Source organism: Plectrocnemia conspersa, unplaced genomic scaffold (assembly GCF_051122295.1).
Source record: "Plectrocnemia conspersa isolate PC_06_02 unplaced genomic scaffold, ASM5112229v1 ptg000013l, whole genome shotgun sequence".
Lineage (NCBI taxonomy): Eukaryota > Metazoa > Arthropoda > Insecta > Trichoptera > Polycentropodidae > Plectrocnemia > Plectrocnemia conspersa.
Window position 1 is genome coordinate 22370096 of NW_028277177.1, and position 19621 is coordinate 22389716.

At 35.5% G+C, this 19621-nt stretch overlaps 3 protein-coding genes and 2 long non-coding RNA genes across 7 annotated transcripts; 1 reads left to right on the forward strand and 4 right to left on the reverse strand.

Moving 5' to 3' along the window:
• Positions 1-1967: 1967 nt before the first annotated feature.
• On the reverse strand, positions 1968-4554 carry LOC148227615 (delta(3,5)-Delta(2,4)-dienoyl-CoA isomerase, mitochondrial). The gene is made up of 7 exons (XM_088202699.1): positions 4457-4554; positions 4229-4379; positions 4074-4162; positions 2686-2893; positions 2414-2614; positions 2224-2350; positions 1968-2153 (listed from the first exon to the last, which is right to left on the reverse strand). Exons 1-7 carry the CDS (start codon positions 4500-4502, stop codon positions 2055-2057), a joined length of 921 nt encoding a protein of 306 aa, XP_088058825.1. The 5' UTR covers positions 4503-4554; the 3' UTR covers positions 1968-2054.
• A 1835-nt stretch (positions 4555-6389) lies between these two features.
• LOC148227617 (uncharacterized) lies at positions 6390-11566 on the reverse strand. Its single transcript, XR_015812077.1, has 2 exons — positions 7099-11566; positions 6390-7041 (listed from the first exon to the last, which is right to left on the reverse strand). It is a non-coding gene; the product is annotated as an uncharacterized LOC148227617 (long non-coding RNA).
• On the forward strand, positions 6390-12616 carry LOC148227616 (uncharacterized). Of its 3 annotated transcripts, none has more exons than XM_088202700.1 (7): positions 6390-6792; positions 9038-9196; positions 9351-11153; positions 11430-11586; positions 11805-11907; positions 11976-12068; positions 12137-12616. In XM_088202700.1, the coding sequence occupies exons 1-7, from the start codon at positions 6514-6516 to the stop codon at positions 12420-12422; spliced, it is 2880 nt and encodes a 959-aa protein (XP_088058826.1). In that variant the 5' UTR covers positions 6390-6513; the 3' UTR covers positions 12423-12616. The 3 variants fall into 3 exon arrangements, with proteins under 3 accessions (XP_088058826.1, XP_088058827.1, XP_088058828.1); XM_088202701.1 differs by having other exon boundaries at positions 12161-12616; XM_088202702.1 differs by lacking the exon at positions 9351-11153.
• Positions 12617-13613: 997 nt separating this feature from the next.
• On the reverse strand, positions 13614-15256 carry LOC148227618 (uncharacterized). Its single transcript, XR_015812076.1, has 4 exons — positions 15115-15256; positions 14818-14925; positions 14524-14637; positions 13614-14333 (listed from the first exon to the last, which is right to left on the reverse strand). It is a non-coding gene; the product is annotated as an uncharacterized LOC148227618 (long non-coding RNA).
• A 367-nt stretch (positions 15257-15623) lies between these two features.
• On the reverse strand, positions 15624-18903 carry Fib (rRNA 2'-O-methyltransferase fibrillarin). Its single transcript, XM_088202703.1, has 6 exons — positions 18624-18903; positions 18107-18262; positions 16784-16974; positions 16544-16714; positions 16120-16365; positions 15624-15931 (listed from the first exon to the last, which is right to left on the reverse strand). Exons 1-6 carry the CDS (start codon positions 18634-18636, stop codon positions 15761-15763), a joined length of 948 nt encoding a protein of 315 aa, XP_088058829.1. The 5' UTR covers positions 18637-18903; the 3' UTR covers positions 15624-15760.
• Positions 18904-19621: the final 718 nt, after the last annotated feature.

Below are 19621 nucleotides of genomic sequence, written 5' to 3' on the forward strand. Positions count from 1 at the left end.
TTATGTAAATTGACTGATAGTGTTTTTCACTTATTAAATACACCTATGTTAACAGGATGCAGGTGGCCGATGACTGTTGTTACTAGATAAGGAAGTAAACATCGCATAAAAAAGAAAACGAAGTTTTCTTTTGATTAACATAGGTACATATTATCAAGTTATGTCCATTTACAAAGAGTGGGTCCGTGAATGCCCAGCTAAAAAATCTGCAGATAGTCACTAACGTTTTTATATGAACATGAATCACAACAATCTTTATTAATTTATGAAATTAATAAACTTTGATTAATTCTGTAATATTCATATTATTAAGAAAGAATCGCTTTTGATCCTACGCGCTCGTTGTCCCCGACCCGTAGCGGCGCGCGCCAATTTCGAATCGAGTTCCAGGCTTTGTGAATGACGCGCGTTTCGAGTTTCGAACCGGTCCTCTAGGCGCTGTGGTTCATTCATCGCCAGGCCGGGTAACTGGGTCATCGAGGTACATGCAAGGTGCCTCGATTGATCCGAGCCTCGTACTCTCGCCGGTTGCATTCATGCAGGCCGAGGCTCCATTGAAAAAGTAACTAGGTCAGCCGACGCGTCGACACCCTGCGCCTGGAGCGAAGGTGGTATCGATTTTGGCCGTGTTTATCGAAGGTGAAGCGCAAATCTGTTAATGAAAGGTGTAGTCAGAGATTCGCGGAAGCTGGTCATCGAAGGCAGATAAAAAAAGAGAAGACTAAACAAAGAAACAGATCAAAACAAAGGGAAGTTTGGAGACTGGATTTATCAAATGACCAGATTAACGCCTCTTCTTTGATTGGCACGGTAAGATTGAAGACTGTTTTTTAATGGGAAATCGTCGAAAAGGGTTTGTAATTTAAAGATTTCTTTAAGACTCGGAATCAAACAAAGAAATACGTTTTTGTGGGAAGTTAGCAGATAATTTGAGCTATCGATTTTAATTGGGTTTAAAATAATGTGAGCTGTGTTCAGTGGAAGGTGATCGAATGAATTGCGTTTGAGGCTCGGGAGCTTTGATTGTGGTTGAGACGATAGATAGTTGACTGATTTAGGGATTCTGTTGAGTAAGAATCAAGTGAAAGAATCGTAAAATGTCTTACTTCGTAGCTTAATATATCGTGACATTTTTTTAAAAAAGAAAGTAATTTTCGAAGAAGAATCGTATTTTTTTGTGTTTCACTTCATGAAACATAAAATTTACTTTGAAATTATTTATAAGCTGTTTTTCTAAGTATTAACTGAAGATAAAGAAAACAGGCGTAACATATCGTAGAACATTATTGAGTTCAATATAAATTCATTATTATAATAAAATGTTAATCGATTGAATAACGTAATATAATACAGTAAATAAAGTATTTATGTTATTAATGAATGTCGCGTGAATAATATAAAAATATATTTGCACGCGTATATGTTTTAATTCATGAGAAAGGGTTCAGCGAACTTTAGACTTTCTATCAATGGATACAGGCGAAAGCTTCAGCACAGTATGTATTTTTGGAACACAGTTCGTGACCTATATTCGAGCTGCAAAGCCTTCACTAGGTCACAAGGTTTTCTCGTTTTATAATAAAAGCTATTTCGGTATCAGATAGGGGACGAATTTGTCGTACAAGAAAAAATGTTATATAACTTAACAAGAAAACAATGATTTAAAAATACTTTTATTACGTATAACTTTTCATTTAATATTACCATTCAGAATATAATCAGATTAATAATTAAAAATCATAAGATAATGATTTTGTGCGAAAAATACAAAGAAGCGATTGATCACTATAGTGTTTTGTATCTAATCTAATAACAAAATCTTTATTCTTTCGATATTATGTAAGTGACGATAAGTCATTTTAAAAAAAATCAGTCATAATTTAAAAATACGAAAGCTACGTAAATAAAAGCTTTATTTACACGTTTATACTTTAAGTAGCATAAATAATAATATAAAAAAACACATATTGGCAGTTATAAAAATATAAGTCTTTATTCATATAAAAACATAGTATGTATAACAATGTATAAAAAATCTCATAATGTGTTATAATTTAAAGCTTAGCAAAAACAGGTTTTTCTCCTTTCATGGCTTGAGCCATGCAAGCATTTATAAAATCTTCACTCTGGAGTAACATTTGATTTTGAAGACGCTGAAAATAAATCATATAAATTAATTAGACCAACAACTCTATTTTTTTATTAATATTGTATAATACTAACCATGTAATCTAAACCCTCTTGATTAGTATGATCTAATGAATAAACAAGAGACTCTTTTGTGGTTTGAATAGCCACTGGACTCTTTTGAGAAATTTCATCGGCCAGCTCGACGGCTGCGTTAATCATACTGAAAAGAAACAAATTAATAATTATTCAATATATAAAATTTCTTTATTTAAAAATAAAATACCTTTCTCTATCATCGAAAACTTTACTAACTAAGCCACAACTCAATGCTTCGTTAGATTTAAGTTTTCTGGCCGTAAAGCACAATTCTCTCACTAAGGAAGCACTTCCGATAATCTTAGGTAAGCGTTGCAGAGTACCAACATCAGCTGCCATACCGATATCAACTTCTTTCACTTGAAACCAAGCATCTGTCGTACAATATCTGTAAGTTTATTATAATATAAAAATAACGGTTGTATAATACTATTATATATCTAATGAATAAATATTTAACTAATATCCGATGCTGTGATCAAATCTACACCAGCTCCAACACAAGCTGAATGTACAGCGCTTATCACTGGTTTTACGCAAGTCTCAAGCGAGGTGATACTATCTTGATACAATTTTATATTGTGAGCTAGCAATTTTCCTTTCCTAGCTACATCTTCGCAATCGGCCAACTCTTGACCCATCTTCATCATGTCGTTTAAATCGATTCCTATTTAAAAAAAGCAATGTTAACATATTTTTTTATTTAATTTAAATAAGAACTATCAAAAATAATACATAGTATATAAGAAAAAATCATGAAATATTAAAATTAAATGACACGAACTGGACCAGCTCCTTGTAAAAGACATTAATAGATAAATAAGCATTTAAGATTTTTCCAGGAGAAGGGGGGGGGCAAAATTTGGCCAGTGGTGGTTTCTTTAATATATCGAATACATTAAGATACATAATATTTCATTAAATCATACGCATTTTTTGCCCAAATTCAAATGACGTCCGTGTTTACAATCCACGTCGCCATCACAATGGAAACGCTGTTATCTAGCGTACATGTAAGGACTTTTTATAACAATATTACGACTTACAATAAGTGAGAGTCAAATGAAGCATATCTAAACTGAGTTTTGACCAATAGGAGAGCGCAAAAAATAATTATCCCTTCTCAGAAGTCAAAAATCCACATCAAAAGTAATAAAATCGTGTCAGCACCACCGCAGTGGTGACACGATTTTATTACTTTTGACATGAATTTTTGACTTCCGAGAAGAGATAATTGTTTTTGCGCCATCCTATTGACCAAAATTCGGTTTGAATATACTTTGACCAATACTCTCATATCTGAAGTCTGTAGTAATATCGGTAAGGATAGCTATCATATTATTAAAACATAGTGTAATTTCTAAGTGCGAGATGCGACATCGGTCTGTAATTTTTCTTCCGCTTGTTTTCCCCTGAGAGGTGAGTTAATGAAAGTCTTAAAACTATAATTAGTTTAGAACTTTTATTAGGTTAGGTTTGGCTTTGAACGTTAAATTGACGTCTAATTATGTTCGCACGATAAAATCTCACATCAAGAGCTTAAGCGCATACCGATGGTCGAACAAGCTCGGCAAAAGTGATTGAAGACGTATATATATATAGATAATTATTTGGAATAATTTAGGAGAAGCTGACAACACTGCGGTTGGTCTTGATTGGTTTTTGATGCTAAATTTGACATTATTTTTATGAATAGGGGTAACTTTTGTGCATTTCTAAAGATAAGTGCCGTGAATCAGATCAAAAATATGCTTTAGAGGGGCTGCGAAACTGACTTTGCAACTCTTAAAAATGAAATCGGGAACGTCATATGAATTACATACAATTTATAAAATTTATATACACACCTGCGGTGAAATGTTTTCCACTACCAGATAAAACGATGACTCTACAATCGGCATCTCTGCTCAATTGATTAAAACACACTCCCAATTCCCTAAAATTGTAAGTAATTAGATGTAAAATAAAGTTTTATAAACGTTTTTGAGTAATGTTTACTAACGCCCATAATGTTCTGCTGAAAGCGTTCAGTTTATTGGGTCTGTTCAATTCCACCTTGTAAACGAACGGCTTGGGCACCTGAACGTCGAGTGTTTTGAATGTGTAAGCTGACGCTGAACAATAATTGGCTTTCATGGTTGATGTGATTAATGCTGGAATGGAAAAAAGTTTAAAAACATAAAATTGCTCTATCAATCAAGTAATATAGGCTACACTAGTAATATAGTACCGCTTTTAGGGGAGCTTCTTAAGAGAGATGCAGAAAAAGACATCATATTGTGATAACAATTTTTTATGTCACGATTCGGGCAAAGATCGCAACGAAACGTTTGACGTTTATAATGTTGCCATTAATTAAAATAAGTTTATCTTTACTTTAATATTTTCACAAGTAAATAAAAATATGCATTTTGTTAAGATGCAAAGTTTAATTTAATTACAAAGTAATAATTAACAAGCAAAAATAAAAAAATGTATATATGATACAATTTTAGTTTTCGAATTTTTTAAAAATACAAAAAACACAAATTTATGATATTTTTTTAATTAACATACCCGATTGAGTTTTCGATACTTACTAAAGTAGAAACCCAAAAATATCGAAAATTACAAGATTTATATAAGTAGCAACAAATGAGGAGTTGAAATTGCAATTCAAAGACGGCTATCAACATTTTTGTTTGCGAAAGCAGATATTTATATTGTATCATATATAAGCAATAGTGCAAAAGGTACTTGGGCTCACTAGGGTCACAAAACTGTTAACTAAAAAAAAAGAAACCGACTGCATATAACAAATTAAGACTAAGTACGGGTGGCAATTAAACACAGATTGAGCCGCTGCAGTCATGTTTTATTTGAAGTATATTAAAAGTTACATGGTGTTTATACAATGAAACTGCGACCGCACGCGAACGGAGCGAAGGTTGCCAAGCGAGAGAAAAAACCGTCACGCCAGTGCTACCAGAGTGCCGCCAAGTTTTGGCCATTTTAGCGTAGAGTTGGTAACGAGTGACAATTAGACACAGATTGAGCAGCTAAAATAATATTTTATTAAATATTTATGAAGTTTACCTGGTTTATAAAAAGCGGATGTGAGACGACGCGTCCGAATGCCCGGAATATTGCTAGTGTAGAGAATAACCGTCACGCCAGTGCTACTCAAGTGCGACCAGTTTTGGCCATAACAAATCTAAATGTAAATTGGCCCCCATACCATAATGAAATATATATAAATATAAATAGGCCCCAATACATTGTTTTGGAATCTTTGAATCATCTCTCGATTAGATTTCCTGGCACAGCTCCACAGCTAGATGCCACGAGTTCACACCGGCTTATGGGCTCTCTTGTACAGAAGTAGCTTGTTTTCGACAGATATCGACGAGTATCTGCTCATAAGCCAGTACATATTTCTGAATTTAATGCTTAGCTCTTCACGCTTTTTCTTGACATGCTCTTTCCAGCGGAGGCGCGCAATTAATGTCATTCCTATGTACTTCGCTTTGTTGTAACATGGAATGATGTTGTTATCGAGATAAGCTGATCTTTTTGTTGGTAAAATTTACGTGTACTGAATTTAACTAATTTAGTTTTATTTTCCATTTAGCGGTCCATTTTTAATTTTGGAGATTGAGGTGTTAAGTTTTTTGGTCGATTCTTGTTTGGTTGAGGCTAGTTGCCAAAATTACCGTGTCATCGTTGGTATAGAAAATGTAGAGGTAAAGGAGTGGGCATTTTTTGTTGTTTTATTTATGCTTTAAAAAGGTAAATTAAAACGGGGCAATAATAAAAATAATAGCTATTAATGTGGCACTGTAGTAGTGGAAGCCAGGAATAGTGAGGTGTAGATGTTCTAGCAATAATAATTAATTAGCGACTGATTAATGACTGTCATTTATTTTAATCGCTCGATATTTATAGTAAATATTTAATACGATGCACGTGTAAATAATTAATTACATACAATTTTATTAATTTGTAACATGTGTATAAAAAATAAATTTCTTGTTGTTATGCGAATTTATTTTTAATAAAAAACATACCTATGTATTGTATATAAATAGTATAATTTTTGTTAAACGTTTCCCTATAGGGAAACGTTTATGTAGTTTGGGGAAAAATTTGTCTCGCGCAAGGCCATCGGGAGACGTTTCGCGTCCAGTCGTAAGCGGCAACACCAAGCTGGAGGACTGCGGCTCGCGCGACCGCCGCGGCTCCGGCGGCGGCGGCTCCCGGGAGCGGGGCGAACGGAGCGAGCGGAGCGAAAAAGGCGAGAGAGGAGAAATGCGGCGTGCGACTGCGGCCGACGGAGGAGACTGGGTGTGCGGCGACGCCGGTTGCGCTAATGTCAACTTCGCCCGGCGGCCCACCTGCAACCGCTGCGGCCGTCGCAAACCGCGCCAAGCGGCTTCGCCGGCGGCCGGCGCCGAGATAGGCAAGTCGGCCGCCGACAAGTCCCGCGGTCTCTTCTCGGCCGACGACTGGCAGTGCGGCAAGTGCGCAAACGTCAACTGGGCTCGCCGGCAGACCTGTAACGTCTGCAACGCGCCCCGCTTCGGCGAGGTACTGTCAAATCGACCATATTTATTTATTGCAACCGAACATCGACACAATCTACAGTATCGCTTTCATCTTTTTTGTATCGATTGGTTCGTTTTTGGAAAATATCTTCTGTTCTAGAATCGTTAATTATTCTCATTTTCAGATTCGCTGTGTGAGCTTTTCCTAAAGATAATTTATGAGATATTTCCTTTTGTATCTTCTGCTTTGATGGCAGCCCTAACGTACTCACTAACAACCCCTAAGGATTACCTGCCATTACATAGCTATTCAATGTCTCAATTCCCAGAACGAAATTTTTAGATTCACATTTCACACTTTTTAAATTTAATTACACTACCATTGTTGATTTAAGGTAGAAAATATCCCATTATTAAATAGCATATTTGATATGACTACTGTTAACAAACACCCAAAGAATGGTGAAATTATCATTAATTTACGTATCTAGATTTTACGAAATTCTTTATTTAAAATGTGCTTGCACAAAGATACGTGCTTGGATAATTCTCTGCTGGTAATAACTTTAAAAATCTCCTTTTTTACACCTTTTGTAGTAAAAGGGATCAGTTTGCAAATCACACAATTCCACCTGAAGACCTAATTGAACACTCATAATGCTGGCAGTCAAGAGCTCGGCAAACAAAGTAATATCTTCTTCAATTTTATTTGAAATCTTCAAATCGTCGGTCAAAATCTGCACTTATTTCATCAATGAACTTTACACGCAATGAAAATGATGTTCCCTAAATTTTTTTCATCTTCACCAAATGTTTGCAATTAGGAAAAATATTTGATTTAAATAATATACATATTTGTTTTTTAATCCATTCAAATGACTGGTATTATCTTATATATCTATCTGTTCTATCAGTAATAAATGCAAGATCTGATAAAAAAATAGGATCATGCATTTTATTTTAAAGTTCTCTTGTGTCCGACTTGACATTGTCTTTAAAAATATGACTATTTCTTTTCGAATGGCAAAAAAGCGCTCCAGGCTTAAAAAATCCTCACTTTAAAAATCGCCTAACTTAAAATGAGTTAAAGCTCTATTACTAATTTTTATAGCTACTTGCATGGCATTGACATGTAAAAACTTTCCAGAGGGCTTTTTGGTGCAGTGTATTGTTGGGCATTTAATATTAGCTAAGTATCGCCACACACGCAAACTGTCTGAACTCAGACGTCCATTTAAACGGTTGTCTGATGTCTCTTTCAAAGGAGCAAAAACTTGTCTTAATGTAATAAAACCCTATCACCAAAATCTTATTTTAGATGTTTACCGATGGCGGCAACTTTGGCGCAAGTTAATAAAGGCGAGCGGAAATAGCCTGGGTCATAAAATCACTTAAGGGCCAAATTTTAACAAAAAACACTTGACCATTGAGTGCGGGTGCTCGAATCCGTTCGTTTTGAGCACAGACAGACAACTATGTGTCTTTTCTCAGACACACACAATTGGATTTGTCCGCCAGGCACCCGCAACGGGCAGATCTGTCAAATGTGCCCAAGCATGTATGGTCAGCTATTGTTTTGTATCAATAGGTAACGAAAGCCGATTTCTTTATATATTTATGTACTGTGAAGTTATTCATTGATAGTAAAATCCTGTTTAATAGTTCAAACAATTATTTAAAGTTAATCAGGACTTCCATCTGGGCACAACGAAAAGTATTCGTTTTTTAGTATTTCGTCAGTTAGAAACGTATTTTCACATGACTCGTCTTGTCTCTCTTATGAGATATTGCCACTGTCTCGAACTTTACAGATAATTTGAGGTCGCCAAATTTCCTGCATAAAATACAAAATCTACTAGAGAGCCATGTGTTGGACAGCCCTGATGTAGAAGACTTAGATAAGATTTATTGAATAATAATTTTAGGGCTCTAATTTTTAAAGCATGGATATACCCGGCTAAACGTCATAATTGCCGCCTAGATAGTAGGATTCCTTCTCGTCGATTGTTTTCGCACACGATAAGGTTAAAAATTTTCATCGAACCAATCTCGAGAATTCGGCTCAGCTGATGGACTATTTTTCTTGCCGCTACTAGCCGGTAAGTGGTAATTTCCGATTAGCAAACGTACTGTAGATTTATTTTCGTGTTACCGTCGTTTTTATATAAAATAAACGTATACATTAATAAATTAAATGCAATGTCTTGATTATTAAAGAAAACCAATCTTTATTTTCTCGCTCTGCTCTCGTGCGTGTCAGTCTCACCCGAATCCCTTTGTCCTATCAGGTGGAGGCGCGCACCGGCTACGGCGGCGGCTACAACGAGCGCGGCATCGTAGAGTACCGGCTGCGCAAAGATTCCGACGACGACGATTACGATGAGTTCGGTCGCGTCAAGAAGCGTAAGGCTAGAGACCGAGAGCGCGAAAAAGACCGAGACGTCAAGGTTAGTATCGCAGCTGAACCTCCGCCCCCACCCTACCCCACCCACCCCGGTTGCGCCCCCGACGCACGCGCGAAAGAAGAGCTCGAGGAACAACGTTTATTATGTCGATGTCGCGCCAAAGAGCCGCATTAAAGGAGACGTTTTCCACCCGTAGGTGCGCGGCGAACGCAGGCGCCGGAGTCGCGCTGAGGGCGAACGAAGGCGCCTCCGCTCCGAGGGCAGGGAGTCCTCGGGCGATCCGAAGCGAACGCTCTCCATCATGGAGAACAGAGTCACGTCCACCAACGACGTCAAATACGTATTCAAAGGCAAGACCCCCGAAGAGGATCTCGAAGTCACCTATTCGCTGCGAGAGCGCGTACAGGTAGCCGCTTGGGCTATAGTTCACCGCAGCTGCGAGACGAGCGCCACCGAGTTTCAATCCTACTTCGACAAACCGGCGCCCGACTTCAAAACAATCTTCGCTTGGAGGCAGCGCCTCTTGGACACCGGCTGCCTCGTAGACGGCCACTCGGCGCCGTCCGAGCTCGGGAACGGGGCGAAGAGGCGCAGGCGCCCGAGATACTTCAGACCAGTCTATCGTTCGATTCCCCGCAGCGACACCGAAGACTCGACGCGAGATAAAAGCGACGACGAGTCAGATTGCATCATAGACGAAAAGAACAACACGAACGGATCCGTAACTAGAAGCTCTCCCAGTCTGAAAAGGAGCGCCCCAGAAATCGACATAACGGACGACGCTCGCTCGGCGACGCCGGACATCAGCTCCTTGAGGGTCGAACTCGCTCAGCACCGATCGCCTCCGACCGGAATGGACTATTTCGAAGAAGAACCCAAAACGGCGGAACCCATCGTCGACATTCCACACTTTCGCGAGCCGGAACCGCCGAAACCTTTAAAAAAAAAGTCAGTAGACGACAGCATAGACAACATGCTCGAAGACATAGTCTCGGAGAGCGAGCGATACAGCAGCGACCCGGGCTCGGAAAACGATAGTGTACCTCAAAAAAAGCCAAGCAGAAAGAGAGTCTGCAGAGTGTCGATTTCGGTACCGGACGATTCGACCGATGCTGATTTTCCGATTCAAAATTTCATCCGCAGAAAGTCGGCATCGGAAGAGAACGGAGATGATCGCAATTTCTCTTCGGCCATGAGACGCATGTTCGGAAGCATCTCGAGTCGAAACGAAGACAACGAAGAAGCGAACGTCGAATATGTACCGACCAAAATCAATCCTGAGATGGCCGAAAGAAATCATAGACTGTTTAAAGACGTTCGTGATGTCTGGCCCGAAAGAAACGGCAGCCCTATTCCTGCAATCGAGATCGAAGACGCTCAAGTTACTAAAAAAGTGCATATAGACGATTATATGCCAGATGAAGACACTTTATATAGAGACGATTTATCGGAGAATAAGTCCAATAATGAAGTGTTGATTCCACCCAAAGCTCCGAACATAGGTTCTATTAAAAACGATTCGATAGTAGAAGACGTGTCGATCAAGATGCCGTCGCTGTTAGATTTTAATTTTTCTAGTATTAACACTGACGATATAGCCATGGCGTTGAAAAATATACATAATATGTCATTGTTGAATAATAGCGTTGTAGAAAAGGAAAACGAATCTCAAATTATCTGCAACATATCATCCGAATCTCCAACAAAAAAGATGGACAATATACCGTTTCTAGACGATATATTCGATCCTGGGTCGCCTCTCAAGGAGAGAAGCGAAGACGAGAAGCTGGCCGATGAGAACGTAGACGGAGAATTAATTCTCGATGAAGTGGAAGGTTGCGGTCGGAGCAAAAGGACTAATGTTTTGAGTGGGTTTAAAAGCTTCGCTCTACCCAAACCCATTTTGTTCAATCGTTTGAGAAATGTTCAACAAGTTAAAGAAAGTAGAGATATTACCGACGAAGATAATAACGATAAGAAAACTAAGAACAAAACAAAGGTTGGTTGATTACTGTTTGTATTGATAAGTTTATTTGTTACCGTCCAATATATAATACACGTTACAGTTCTAAAGATATTTCCTTTAAGAACAAATATGTTTCTAGATGAAAATTTAATGTCCATTTTATAATAATTGTCATTGGGAACTGTACATAACGCAACTGCTCAATTAAATATTTTGGCTTATTGATATCTACATAATTTAAGAAAAAATTGAAATCTCGTATACTGTTAGAAATCCGTGCATGTGTATAGTTGTATTATTTGCTTTCAGAAAAACTCTGCCAGTAACAGCCATAAGGGTGACAATCAAAGCAGTAAAAAGTTATACGACGATGAAGACGAAGAATCCGGAGAAGAAGGCGATCTCTCCAAATATGACCTCTGGGGTAGTGAAGAAGAAAACGAAAATAAGCATGAGAAAGAAAAGGGTGCGTCATTTAGTAACGGCAATCGAGTCCTAAAACAATTAAATTCAATATATCAAGAGAGTAAATTAGATCTATAGGAAACTGATCATTTATCATTAATTTAAAGGTTAAAGTTAACTATTGCGATATTCTTAATATAATGTGTAGAACAGAATTATCAATAGTCGGATAATCTTTGTGATTTTATATTATATTTTGCATTTTATTTTTATCAACAGAAGCTTCTAGTCCCTCACCAAAAGAATCGACCATAGACGCTGAACCCAAAAAAGGAAAAGAGCCTTCAAAGTCTCCAATTCCACCGGCTACCGAATCGAAGAGGTGATTCAAATTAAATTTAAAACAACTCGCCGGATTTGCACGAGTGCTTACTTTTTATAATATTGTAGACAACTAGATCGAAGCAGATCCGCCTCGTCTAAGCGGTCTTCCAGTAGTTCCAGTAGTTCCACTACCAGCTCCGGGAAACCCCCTCGAAATCGGTGAGATATCAGTTTCAAGATTGACTTGAATAATTTGAGTTTGTTAATGATATGAATTTGCTTTACAGATATGATGACTTTATACTGAATAGTGAGCATTCTCGAGCTGGCTCGCGAGATGACTCGTCATCGGCCAGGTCTCGTTCTCCCGTGTACGATAGGAGCAGGAGAAGATCTCGATCGAGGGACAAGAAAGACAAGTCCGGCCGAGCCGATAGGGACAGAAAGTCTAGGGATAATAGGGATTCAAATAAATCCAGAGGCCGAAATAGAGACAGAGACAGGGATAGGCACCATTACGGCGGAAACCGGTCTAAACCAGGCAGCGGATATACGAGGGGAAGAGCGCGATGATCTGTAGATTTTTTTTTGTTATAATACGAATAGTCGATTTATTAAGTAATGATTGTAATAGTTTTTAAGTATGTAATTTAATTTTTCGCTAAACTACTAGACAACGGCAGTGTCATAATTTTTTGTAACATATTCCTCTATTCAGTCAGAAAAATGTGATTTTCAATATGTATGAATACATATTACGATAAGAACGATTTGTTTTATAAACATTAACCTACATAATTTCACAACTTCCGAGGCATGTAAAGAAAATAATATTTAAAAATGATATTAGGCGTTAAACTCACCAAGTAAATTTTTCAGGGTCACTAAGATATTGATAAATTCTTTTGTAAATAAATTTTCCTTATAGCCGAATTCATTTATGAGGTATTCGAGCTAAATTTTTTTCGAAGTTCAAATTGACGAGAATGCCATCAGTGTAAATATTACTGAAGTAATGAAGAAGAACCGATAATTGAGTGAGATTTTAAGAGAAATTATGTAAGATTTGTTGATTAAATTAACACTAGATTTACGGCACCCGTCAAATAGACAGGTTTCTGATTTGATTTGTATCAAACAGTATTTTTATATTTGAACAGTACAAATATATTAACACTTTATTTTTGATATTATGATCGCTATATACCTATTTTTAATGACATCCGTAAATCTAGTGTTAAGGAAAGACTAATTTCGTGCGGATTTGGATAACATCACCTTCTATATTCGTCGATATCTGAGCTTAGAAAGTAGTGAAGAAACTGAACGTCAACAACAAACATGATGTAATTCTCTCGTGATCGCTGTTTCTTATCTATTATTATATGATGACAAATAAATTCTGTATAACAAGAAAAGTAGATGAGGTATTATATATTTTAAATGTCCAACATCAGAATTACTGATGTTAATTAAGAGCAGTAAGAAAAACATTAGTTTTTTTATTTATAATTGTACTTAAAAATGTGACTTTCTCTGATCGTTTCAATGAATGTTCAGAATAATAATAGCATTTCATAGTAATTGTATATATATCACTTGAATGTTCAGAATAATTATAGAACATTTTCTGTAACTTACTTGAGACTCGGATCGAAATACTCTCAAGGTCACAATTCTATATTTATTGCATGTTCAGTGGGCTCTAAGATCTCATAATTTATTAGTGTGATGTTTTGAATCAGGTAAAAATTAAAAACAATATTAATGAAACAAGTTTTTATTTTTTAATTATATTATCACTTAACCTAATGATTTAACCCTTTCCTCGCCGACCGATAATTTCTCAATTGTTCGTCGTGCGCCGTGTGTTTTTGTTATTTTTTTGACTATTTAATGTATAAGAATTTATTTCACTATATTTTTGTGATTAGTTAAAAATTTGCATTTTACAAAAAGTTACATTTTTATACATTTGTGTGAATTGAGCATACAGTCGAAAATATGAACAGCAATATTTTTGTACGGTTTAATGCTTTTTTTTAAGTGAATGACTCAGTTCGTAATATATGCTACAATTTCATTTACTTCCATCATAAATCATTTTTGGTTGTCTTTGGGTAATATCAACATTGATAGGTAAGGCAATAAACAAATATTTCATATTTACTTATTATAATGTAATTAATACAGAACAAAATAACATAGAATACGAATCACAAATCACTTATTAAATATTGATAAGATAATTTAATTGCGATTCATAAATTACATTAAAAAAACTGAAAACGTTTACAAGGAATTAAAACTGATTTTTAAAACATATATTGCCAACCTTTACCATTTCTTTTCGTTAAAAGCATAAGTTTTGACGAGCACATGATACGATGGACGTGGCAAAGAAAGGGTTAATAATAATTGTTATTGGTGCAGCAGAACTTATTATGTCACAATCGGCTGCAAACACATCATCCAGTTGATGACCTGAAATTTACAAACAATTTAATCAACACTAATCACAAGCAGTTTAGAAATGTGAATTATAAAATATAACATCAGACAAGATGGGTAGTGGTGTATATATGGTCTTCACAATTGGATCCAGATAATATAAATAAATCATCATTTAAATGAACTAATCTTATATTTAGATATAATATGAAATGGAAATTACCGGAATTTTTAGTATTCGCTATTATTCGGAAAGAACAGCATTCGAAATATCCTGGCCAATGACAGCATACTCTTTCGTAAGGCTAGTTTTATTTCTTGCAGTTGCAATATAAGTCTGAAATTAATAAAAAAATGCTTAATATTTATTTGATATGTAGATGAAAAACATGAATAATAAATATAACATCAGACAAGATGGGTAGTGGTGTATATAGTCTTCATGGTTGGATCCAGAAAATATAAATAAATCATCATGTAAATTGCATATTTAGATAAAACATGAAATGAAAATTACCATAAGATAAGTGTCCTCCGTTATTTGAGAAGTACTGAGCAAATTGTGAAGGTTCTCATTCAACAACTATTTTATCCAAGTTTTTAGCTGCAAGACGAGATACTAAGTCTGAAATAAATAAGCAAACAATCCAATTAACATCAATGCTGAATATATATTGAAAATTTGAATACTAAAAATATAGCATCAGACAAGATGGGTAGTGGTATATATGGTCTTCATGGTTAGATCCAGGTAATATATATAAATCATCATGTAAACTATCTAATTTAAAATATAGTATGAAGAGAAGATTACCTTTATTGATTTTCAAGAAGCATTCTTTTGCAAGGTTAGTAATTTTTTAGCTTTGGCGTTTAAAACACCTTCCAGTTCATGAGTCGTTGAATCGATACAGTTGTCCTAAAATAGATAAACAAACAATCCAATTAAAATCAATCTCAAATATGGATTAAAAAAATGTGAATTATAAATATAACATCAGACAAGATGGGTAGTGGTGTATATGGTCTTCATGGTTAGATCCAGATAATATATATAAATCATCATGTAAATTTGACTAAATAATTATAAACATGAAATAAAAATTACCTTGATTGTTATAAGTATCATCTGATGCCATCAAAGGTTAACTGACATCCTATATCCATGTGATGTTAGTAGCCGAGATGTCTAATCTTTGCAAAAATTTGATTGTCTCATAATTATTCCTGTAAGTAATTTTTTTTAATAACATGATCGTTAACATGAAATATATATATTCACATTATTAGCGCAAGGTGATAATTTAAATGAAAACGATATTATAAAACATAAATCTTTATTTCTTAATTATATATTTACTTAAAAAATACTTAGCCTATACAATTATATACTAATTGCTATTAGTACAACGGTGAAAAATCATAATGGAATTAATGATGGGTCAATGAAAAATTAAAATTTATTGATTCGATTTAGCTGGAGGTCTGAATACTCCGACCACAACAGCGTGGTCTCTCTCGTAAGGCTCGAGCGTGATCTGTTCTTGCGGCTTCAATTTGTCAGCTTGCAATTTCTTGACTTCGGCTGCGAACACAGCTTCCGGTTGAGCCGTTGAATCGATACAAGAAGCCTGAAACGCATCAATAAACAATCCAATTTAAAACCATATCCGACATAAATTAAAAGTTAATATTATAAATTTAATGTCAGACAAGATGGGTAGTGGTATATATAGTCTTCACGGTTAAATCCAGACAATATATATAAATCATCATGTAAATTATTTGATTCGAAGCAAAAAATTGACAAGAAGATTACCTTAATAGATATAACAAAGTGCCCTCCGTTCTTTAAGAAGTACTGAGCGTTCAAGATGACGATCCTAGCCTGATCCGGCTGAGCAACGTCAGCAAATATGGTGTCAACCATACCGACTAACATTCTATATTTATGCGGATGTCTGGCGTCCTCGATGATCGGAATAATATTAGTTCTCTTTTTAGCAACGTTGATTAGATCACGCCCTGATCTGTGCGAGAATTCAACTGCGTAAACTAATCCTTCCTGTAAGTAAATAATATCTTCAATACAACCCTTCAACATTCTTGTTAATATAACAAATTAAATATTTCAGTGTAAGGTGACAATACGGAGTCATCATTATCTTTAAGAATTGTAACATACAGGTATTTTTATCATCATTTTGAATTAAAATATATAGTGATTATTAAAATATACTTACAGGTCCTACTATATCGGCTACGTGAGATACTGTAGTTCCGGAAGCGGCTCCTAAATATAATACTCTAGATCCAGGTGGCATGTGTATCATGTCTACACCACCCAATATCGCAGCGGCCAATTTTGATCTGAACGGATTCCATACTCTGTATTCTAACTTTTCACCTTCGTTCTACAAATTAAAATGTATTAGATGTTGTATCGATTTTGTGGCGTTGAATCGAAAGGAATGTTAATTTACCTCTACGGATATACGCTTCTCTCCGTAAACTTCAGATCCAGGTACTAAGTTCAAAGTGACTAAGGCGTCTTCTTTGCCTCTCGCTATGAAAACTCCAGCGTGTCTGTGAGGTTCGATTATCACTTGCTTGCCGCCTTTGAAACCACCGGCCTGTCCACCTCGACCCCTTCCTCTAGGAGTCCCACCCCTTCCTTAAAACAAAGAATTGGTTAATCGTAAAGTCATTTACGGTTCAAATAAAAAGTTGTATGTATTCGCTAATGATTGAGTGGCAAATTTGAAAAAGGAAACTTAATTTTTGTAAATAGTATGATTTTAGGGATTCATTTGCTAGGAAATTTAAGAGATAATCATAAATATGCCAAGTGGTGCAATATGAAGATAAAAATTCATTATTCTTTAAAAAAAATTGAAAATGAAAATTCTGTTAAGAGTTAAATTAGGTGAACATCTTATAATGGGCAAGATTTAGTATCAGCTAAAGGTCTGCCGAATTAATTGAAACAAACAGTGAAGCCGTATTATGGCTTATGTAAGATATATTGACAATAGTGAATTTATTTGTGAAGCATTGAAAACTACCACTACTTCAATCGATATAAACAATATATTCAAATTATTTAGATGAAGTTTACAAATATTAGATCTTGTGCTACATATATAAGCCAGAAATATAGCTGCTATTCAGAGGAAATTTAGTATCCAAAAAGCTTTCACTTGTTCTGAAAGGATTGAATTCAGTTATAAAATAGGACAGTTAATTGCCTGAGAAGAATAATTGAATGACATGACTCTCTCTCTCAGAAATATAAAAATGATCATCAACTCTGCAAGAAAACGGTGACGTGACAAAGGGTATTCTAAAAATTTAATGAGTTTTGCAAGAAGTTGTTTTTTCAATTGTCAAATTCAGTATTTTGTTTACTGAAAATAATCAAACAATTAGGGAATAAAAATTGAAATTTACTTGGTCAGTACGAGAAACGACTTAGTTGAGATTATTATGTACATATATATATATATATATAATTTAAATTTACTGATATAAATTGATTTCATACACGTTTTTCTTTTTTAAATTGCAAGTAAATTGTATTGTTTGATTCCTATTATCGGGGGACAAATTTGTTCTAAAAAATATGTTATTTATTGGGTGATTTAAATATAAATAAATTATTATTTTTTCTTAGAAGCAATTGATCCACGAACAGGAAAATTACTATTGTTGGAATTTGGCTGAACATTTCCCAAAAATGTCAGAAAACACTGATCTACACACAAGCGAATACATTTTAAATAGAAACACATTGAAATGAATATAACCTCTTCCTCCGCCGAAGCCTCTGCCTCCTCCACCACCTCTCCTTTCAAATCTTCCACTGTCTCCTCCTCCTCCTCCAAATCCGCCACGATCTCCGCCGCCTCCTCTACCACCGCGAAACCCTCCACGTCCGCCTCCTCTACCTCCTCGTTCGAACCCTGAAAAAATAAAATAAAATTAAATCGAAGAAATACACAAAACAATCTAATTAAATTAACAACAGCTTCAGAATTGGGTGATGGTATATATAGTCATCATGACTGGAACAGATTTGTTTAAGTATCATCATAGTATACAAACACGTTGACAATTGAGGTTATGTCATTGACACCGCACGTGCTCTAAAATACTTTGTAAGTTCCACACGAAATCGTAGCAAATTGATAGAACATCTTCATAGATGTCGATTTAACATATTTCCAATTCATAAATTTAGTTCGAGTTAATATGAGCAGCGGCGTCGAACACGTGGGTGATTTGAGTTTTAATAATGTGGAGACATGTTGTTGAAAAATGTACCTGGGGGTCCCATTTGGGGCTGGTCGTTGAGATTTGAAAAGTTGAAAACGCTTAATGCGTGTTGACGTGCTTAGGTTGTGAACTTCCAGAGCAGTACGAGGCCGGAAGCCTCCGACTGGCGACGAACGCTGACCGAATGGCAGAGCGGCGGCGGATGGACGCGGATGAGTTGGCAACACTGTCTTAGTATGGCCATAACTCATTCACTTTAGACATACATATTCTACTCGATTTAAATGATTTAGTCGTTACAAATACCTATGACAATCATATGATAAGTGAAAGAGAGAACAACAATTGTAATCATATACAAATACAATTATATTATAAAAAAAATAAAGAACAGCAAAAATAATACAACGATATAAATTATTATATATTTAAAATAATAAAGATAAGTCTTAAGAACAAAAATAATATATTATAAACTATATAAAGAAACGATTTTGCAAAATATTTAAGTTCGCTAAATTGGTGGAAAATGGTAGATATGAAAATAACATTGATTGCTAAAAACATGCCCTAATGAAATTTTAAAAAAGTTATAGAGGATTTAATACAATTTAAATGCTAAAATTTTAACCGATAAAGTTATTGTTTGAAAATGTCCATCTTTGACCAGGGCCGGCCCTAGGTTGTTTGGCGCCCCAGGCAAAAACTAAATTTACCCCCCCCCCCCTATTAACACTTGATGAGCGCAAAAATATAATTCAAATTAAAGAAATAATATATTATATTTTACAACATGCTCTTTTTTACGATTGTGGGTATTTAAGAATTTATAATTTATTTTTTGTTGTGATTTTTTACGTGTGAAATAATTTAAAGAGTACACAGTAGTGTATAAAAAACTTATATCAGATTATATTCTTTAACAATATTGTTTGATAATTTTAAGTGAATATTGCGCCTTTATTTGGTATCACGGCGCCCCACAAGATCTAGCGCCCCAGGCGATCGCCTGTACTGCCTGCCCCTCGGGCCGGCCCTGTCTTTGA

Bases quoted from the DNA above. Each gene is read 5' to 3' on its own strand.
- LOC148227615 (XM_088202699.1), bottom strand. From the start codon at position 4,502: ATGATGTCTTTTTCTGCATCTCTCTTAAGAAGCTCCCCTAAAAGCG. The intron at 2,894-4,073 runs GTGTGTATATAA...TTTTTTAAATAG, and splicing joins TGGAAAACATTTCACCGCAG to GAATCGATTTAAACGACATG. The intron at 2,154-2,223 runs GTTAGTATTATA...ATTTATTTTCAG, and splicing joins AAGAGGGTTTAGATTACATG to CGTCTTCAAAATCAAATGTT.
- LOC148227616 (XM_088202700.1), top strand. From the start codon at position 6,514: ATGCGGCGTGCGACTGCGGCCGACGGAGGAGACTGGGTGTGCGGCGAC. The intron at 11,587-11,804 runs GTGCGTCATTTA...TTTTATCAACAG, and splicing joins TAAGCATGAGAAAGAAAAGG to AAGCTTCTAGTCCCTCACCA. The intron at 11,908-11,975 runs GTGATTCAAATT...ATAATATTGTAG, and splicing joins CCGGCTACCGAATCGAAGAG to ACAACTAGATCGAAGCAGAT.
- Fib (XM_088202703.1), bottom strand. The intron at 16,715-16,783 runs GTAAATTAACAT...TTTAATTTGTAG, and splicing joins AGAAGCGTATATCCGTAGAG to AACGAAGGTGAAAAGTTAGA. The intron at 16,366-16,543 runs GTAAGTATATTT...ATTTACTTACAG, and splicing joins TAGCCGATATAGTAGGACCT to GAAGGATTAGTTTACGCAGT.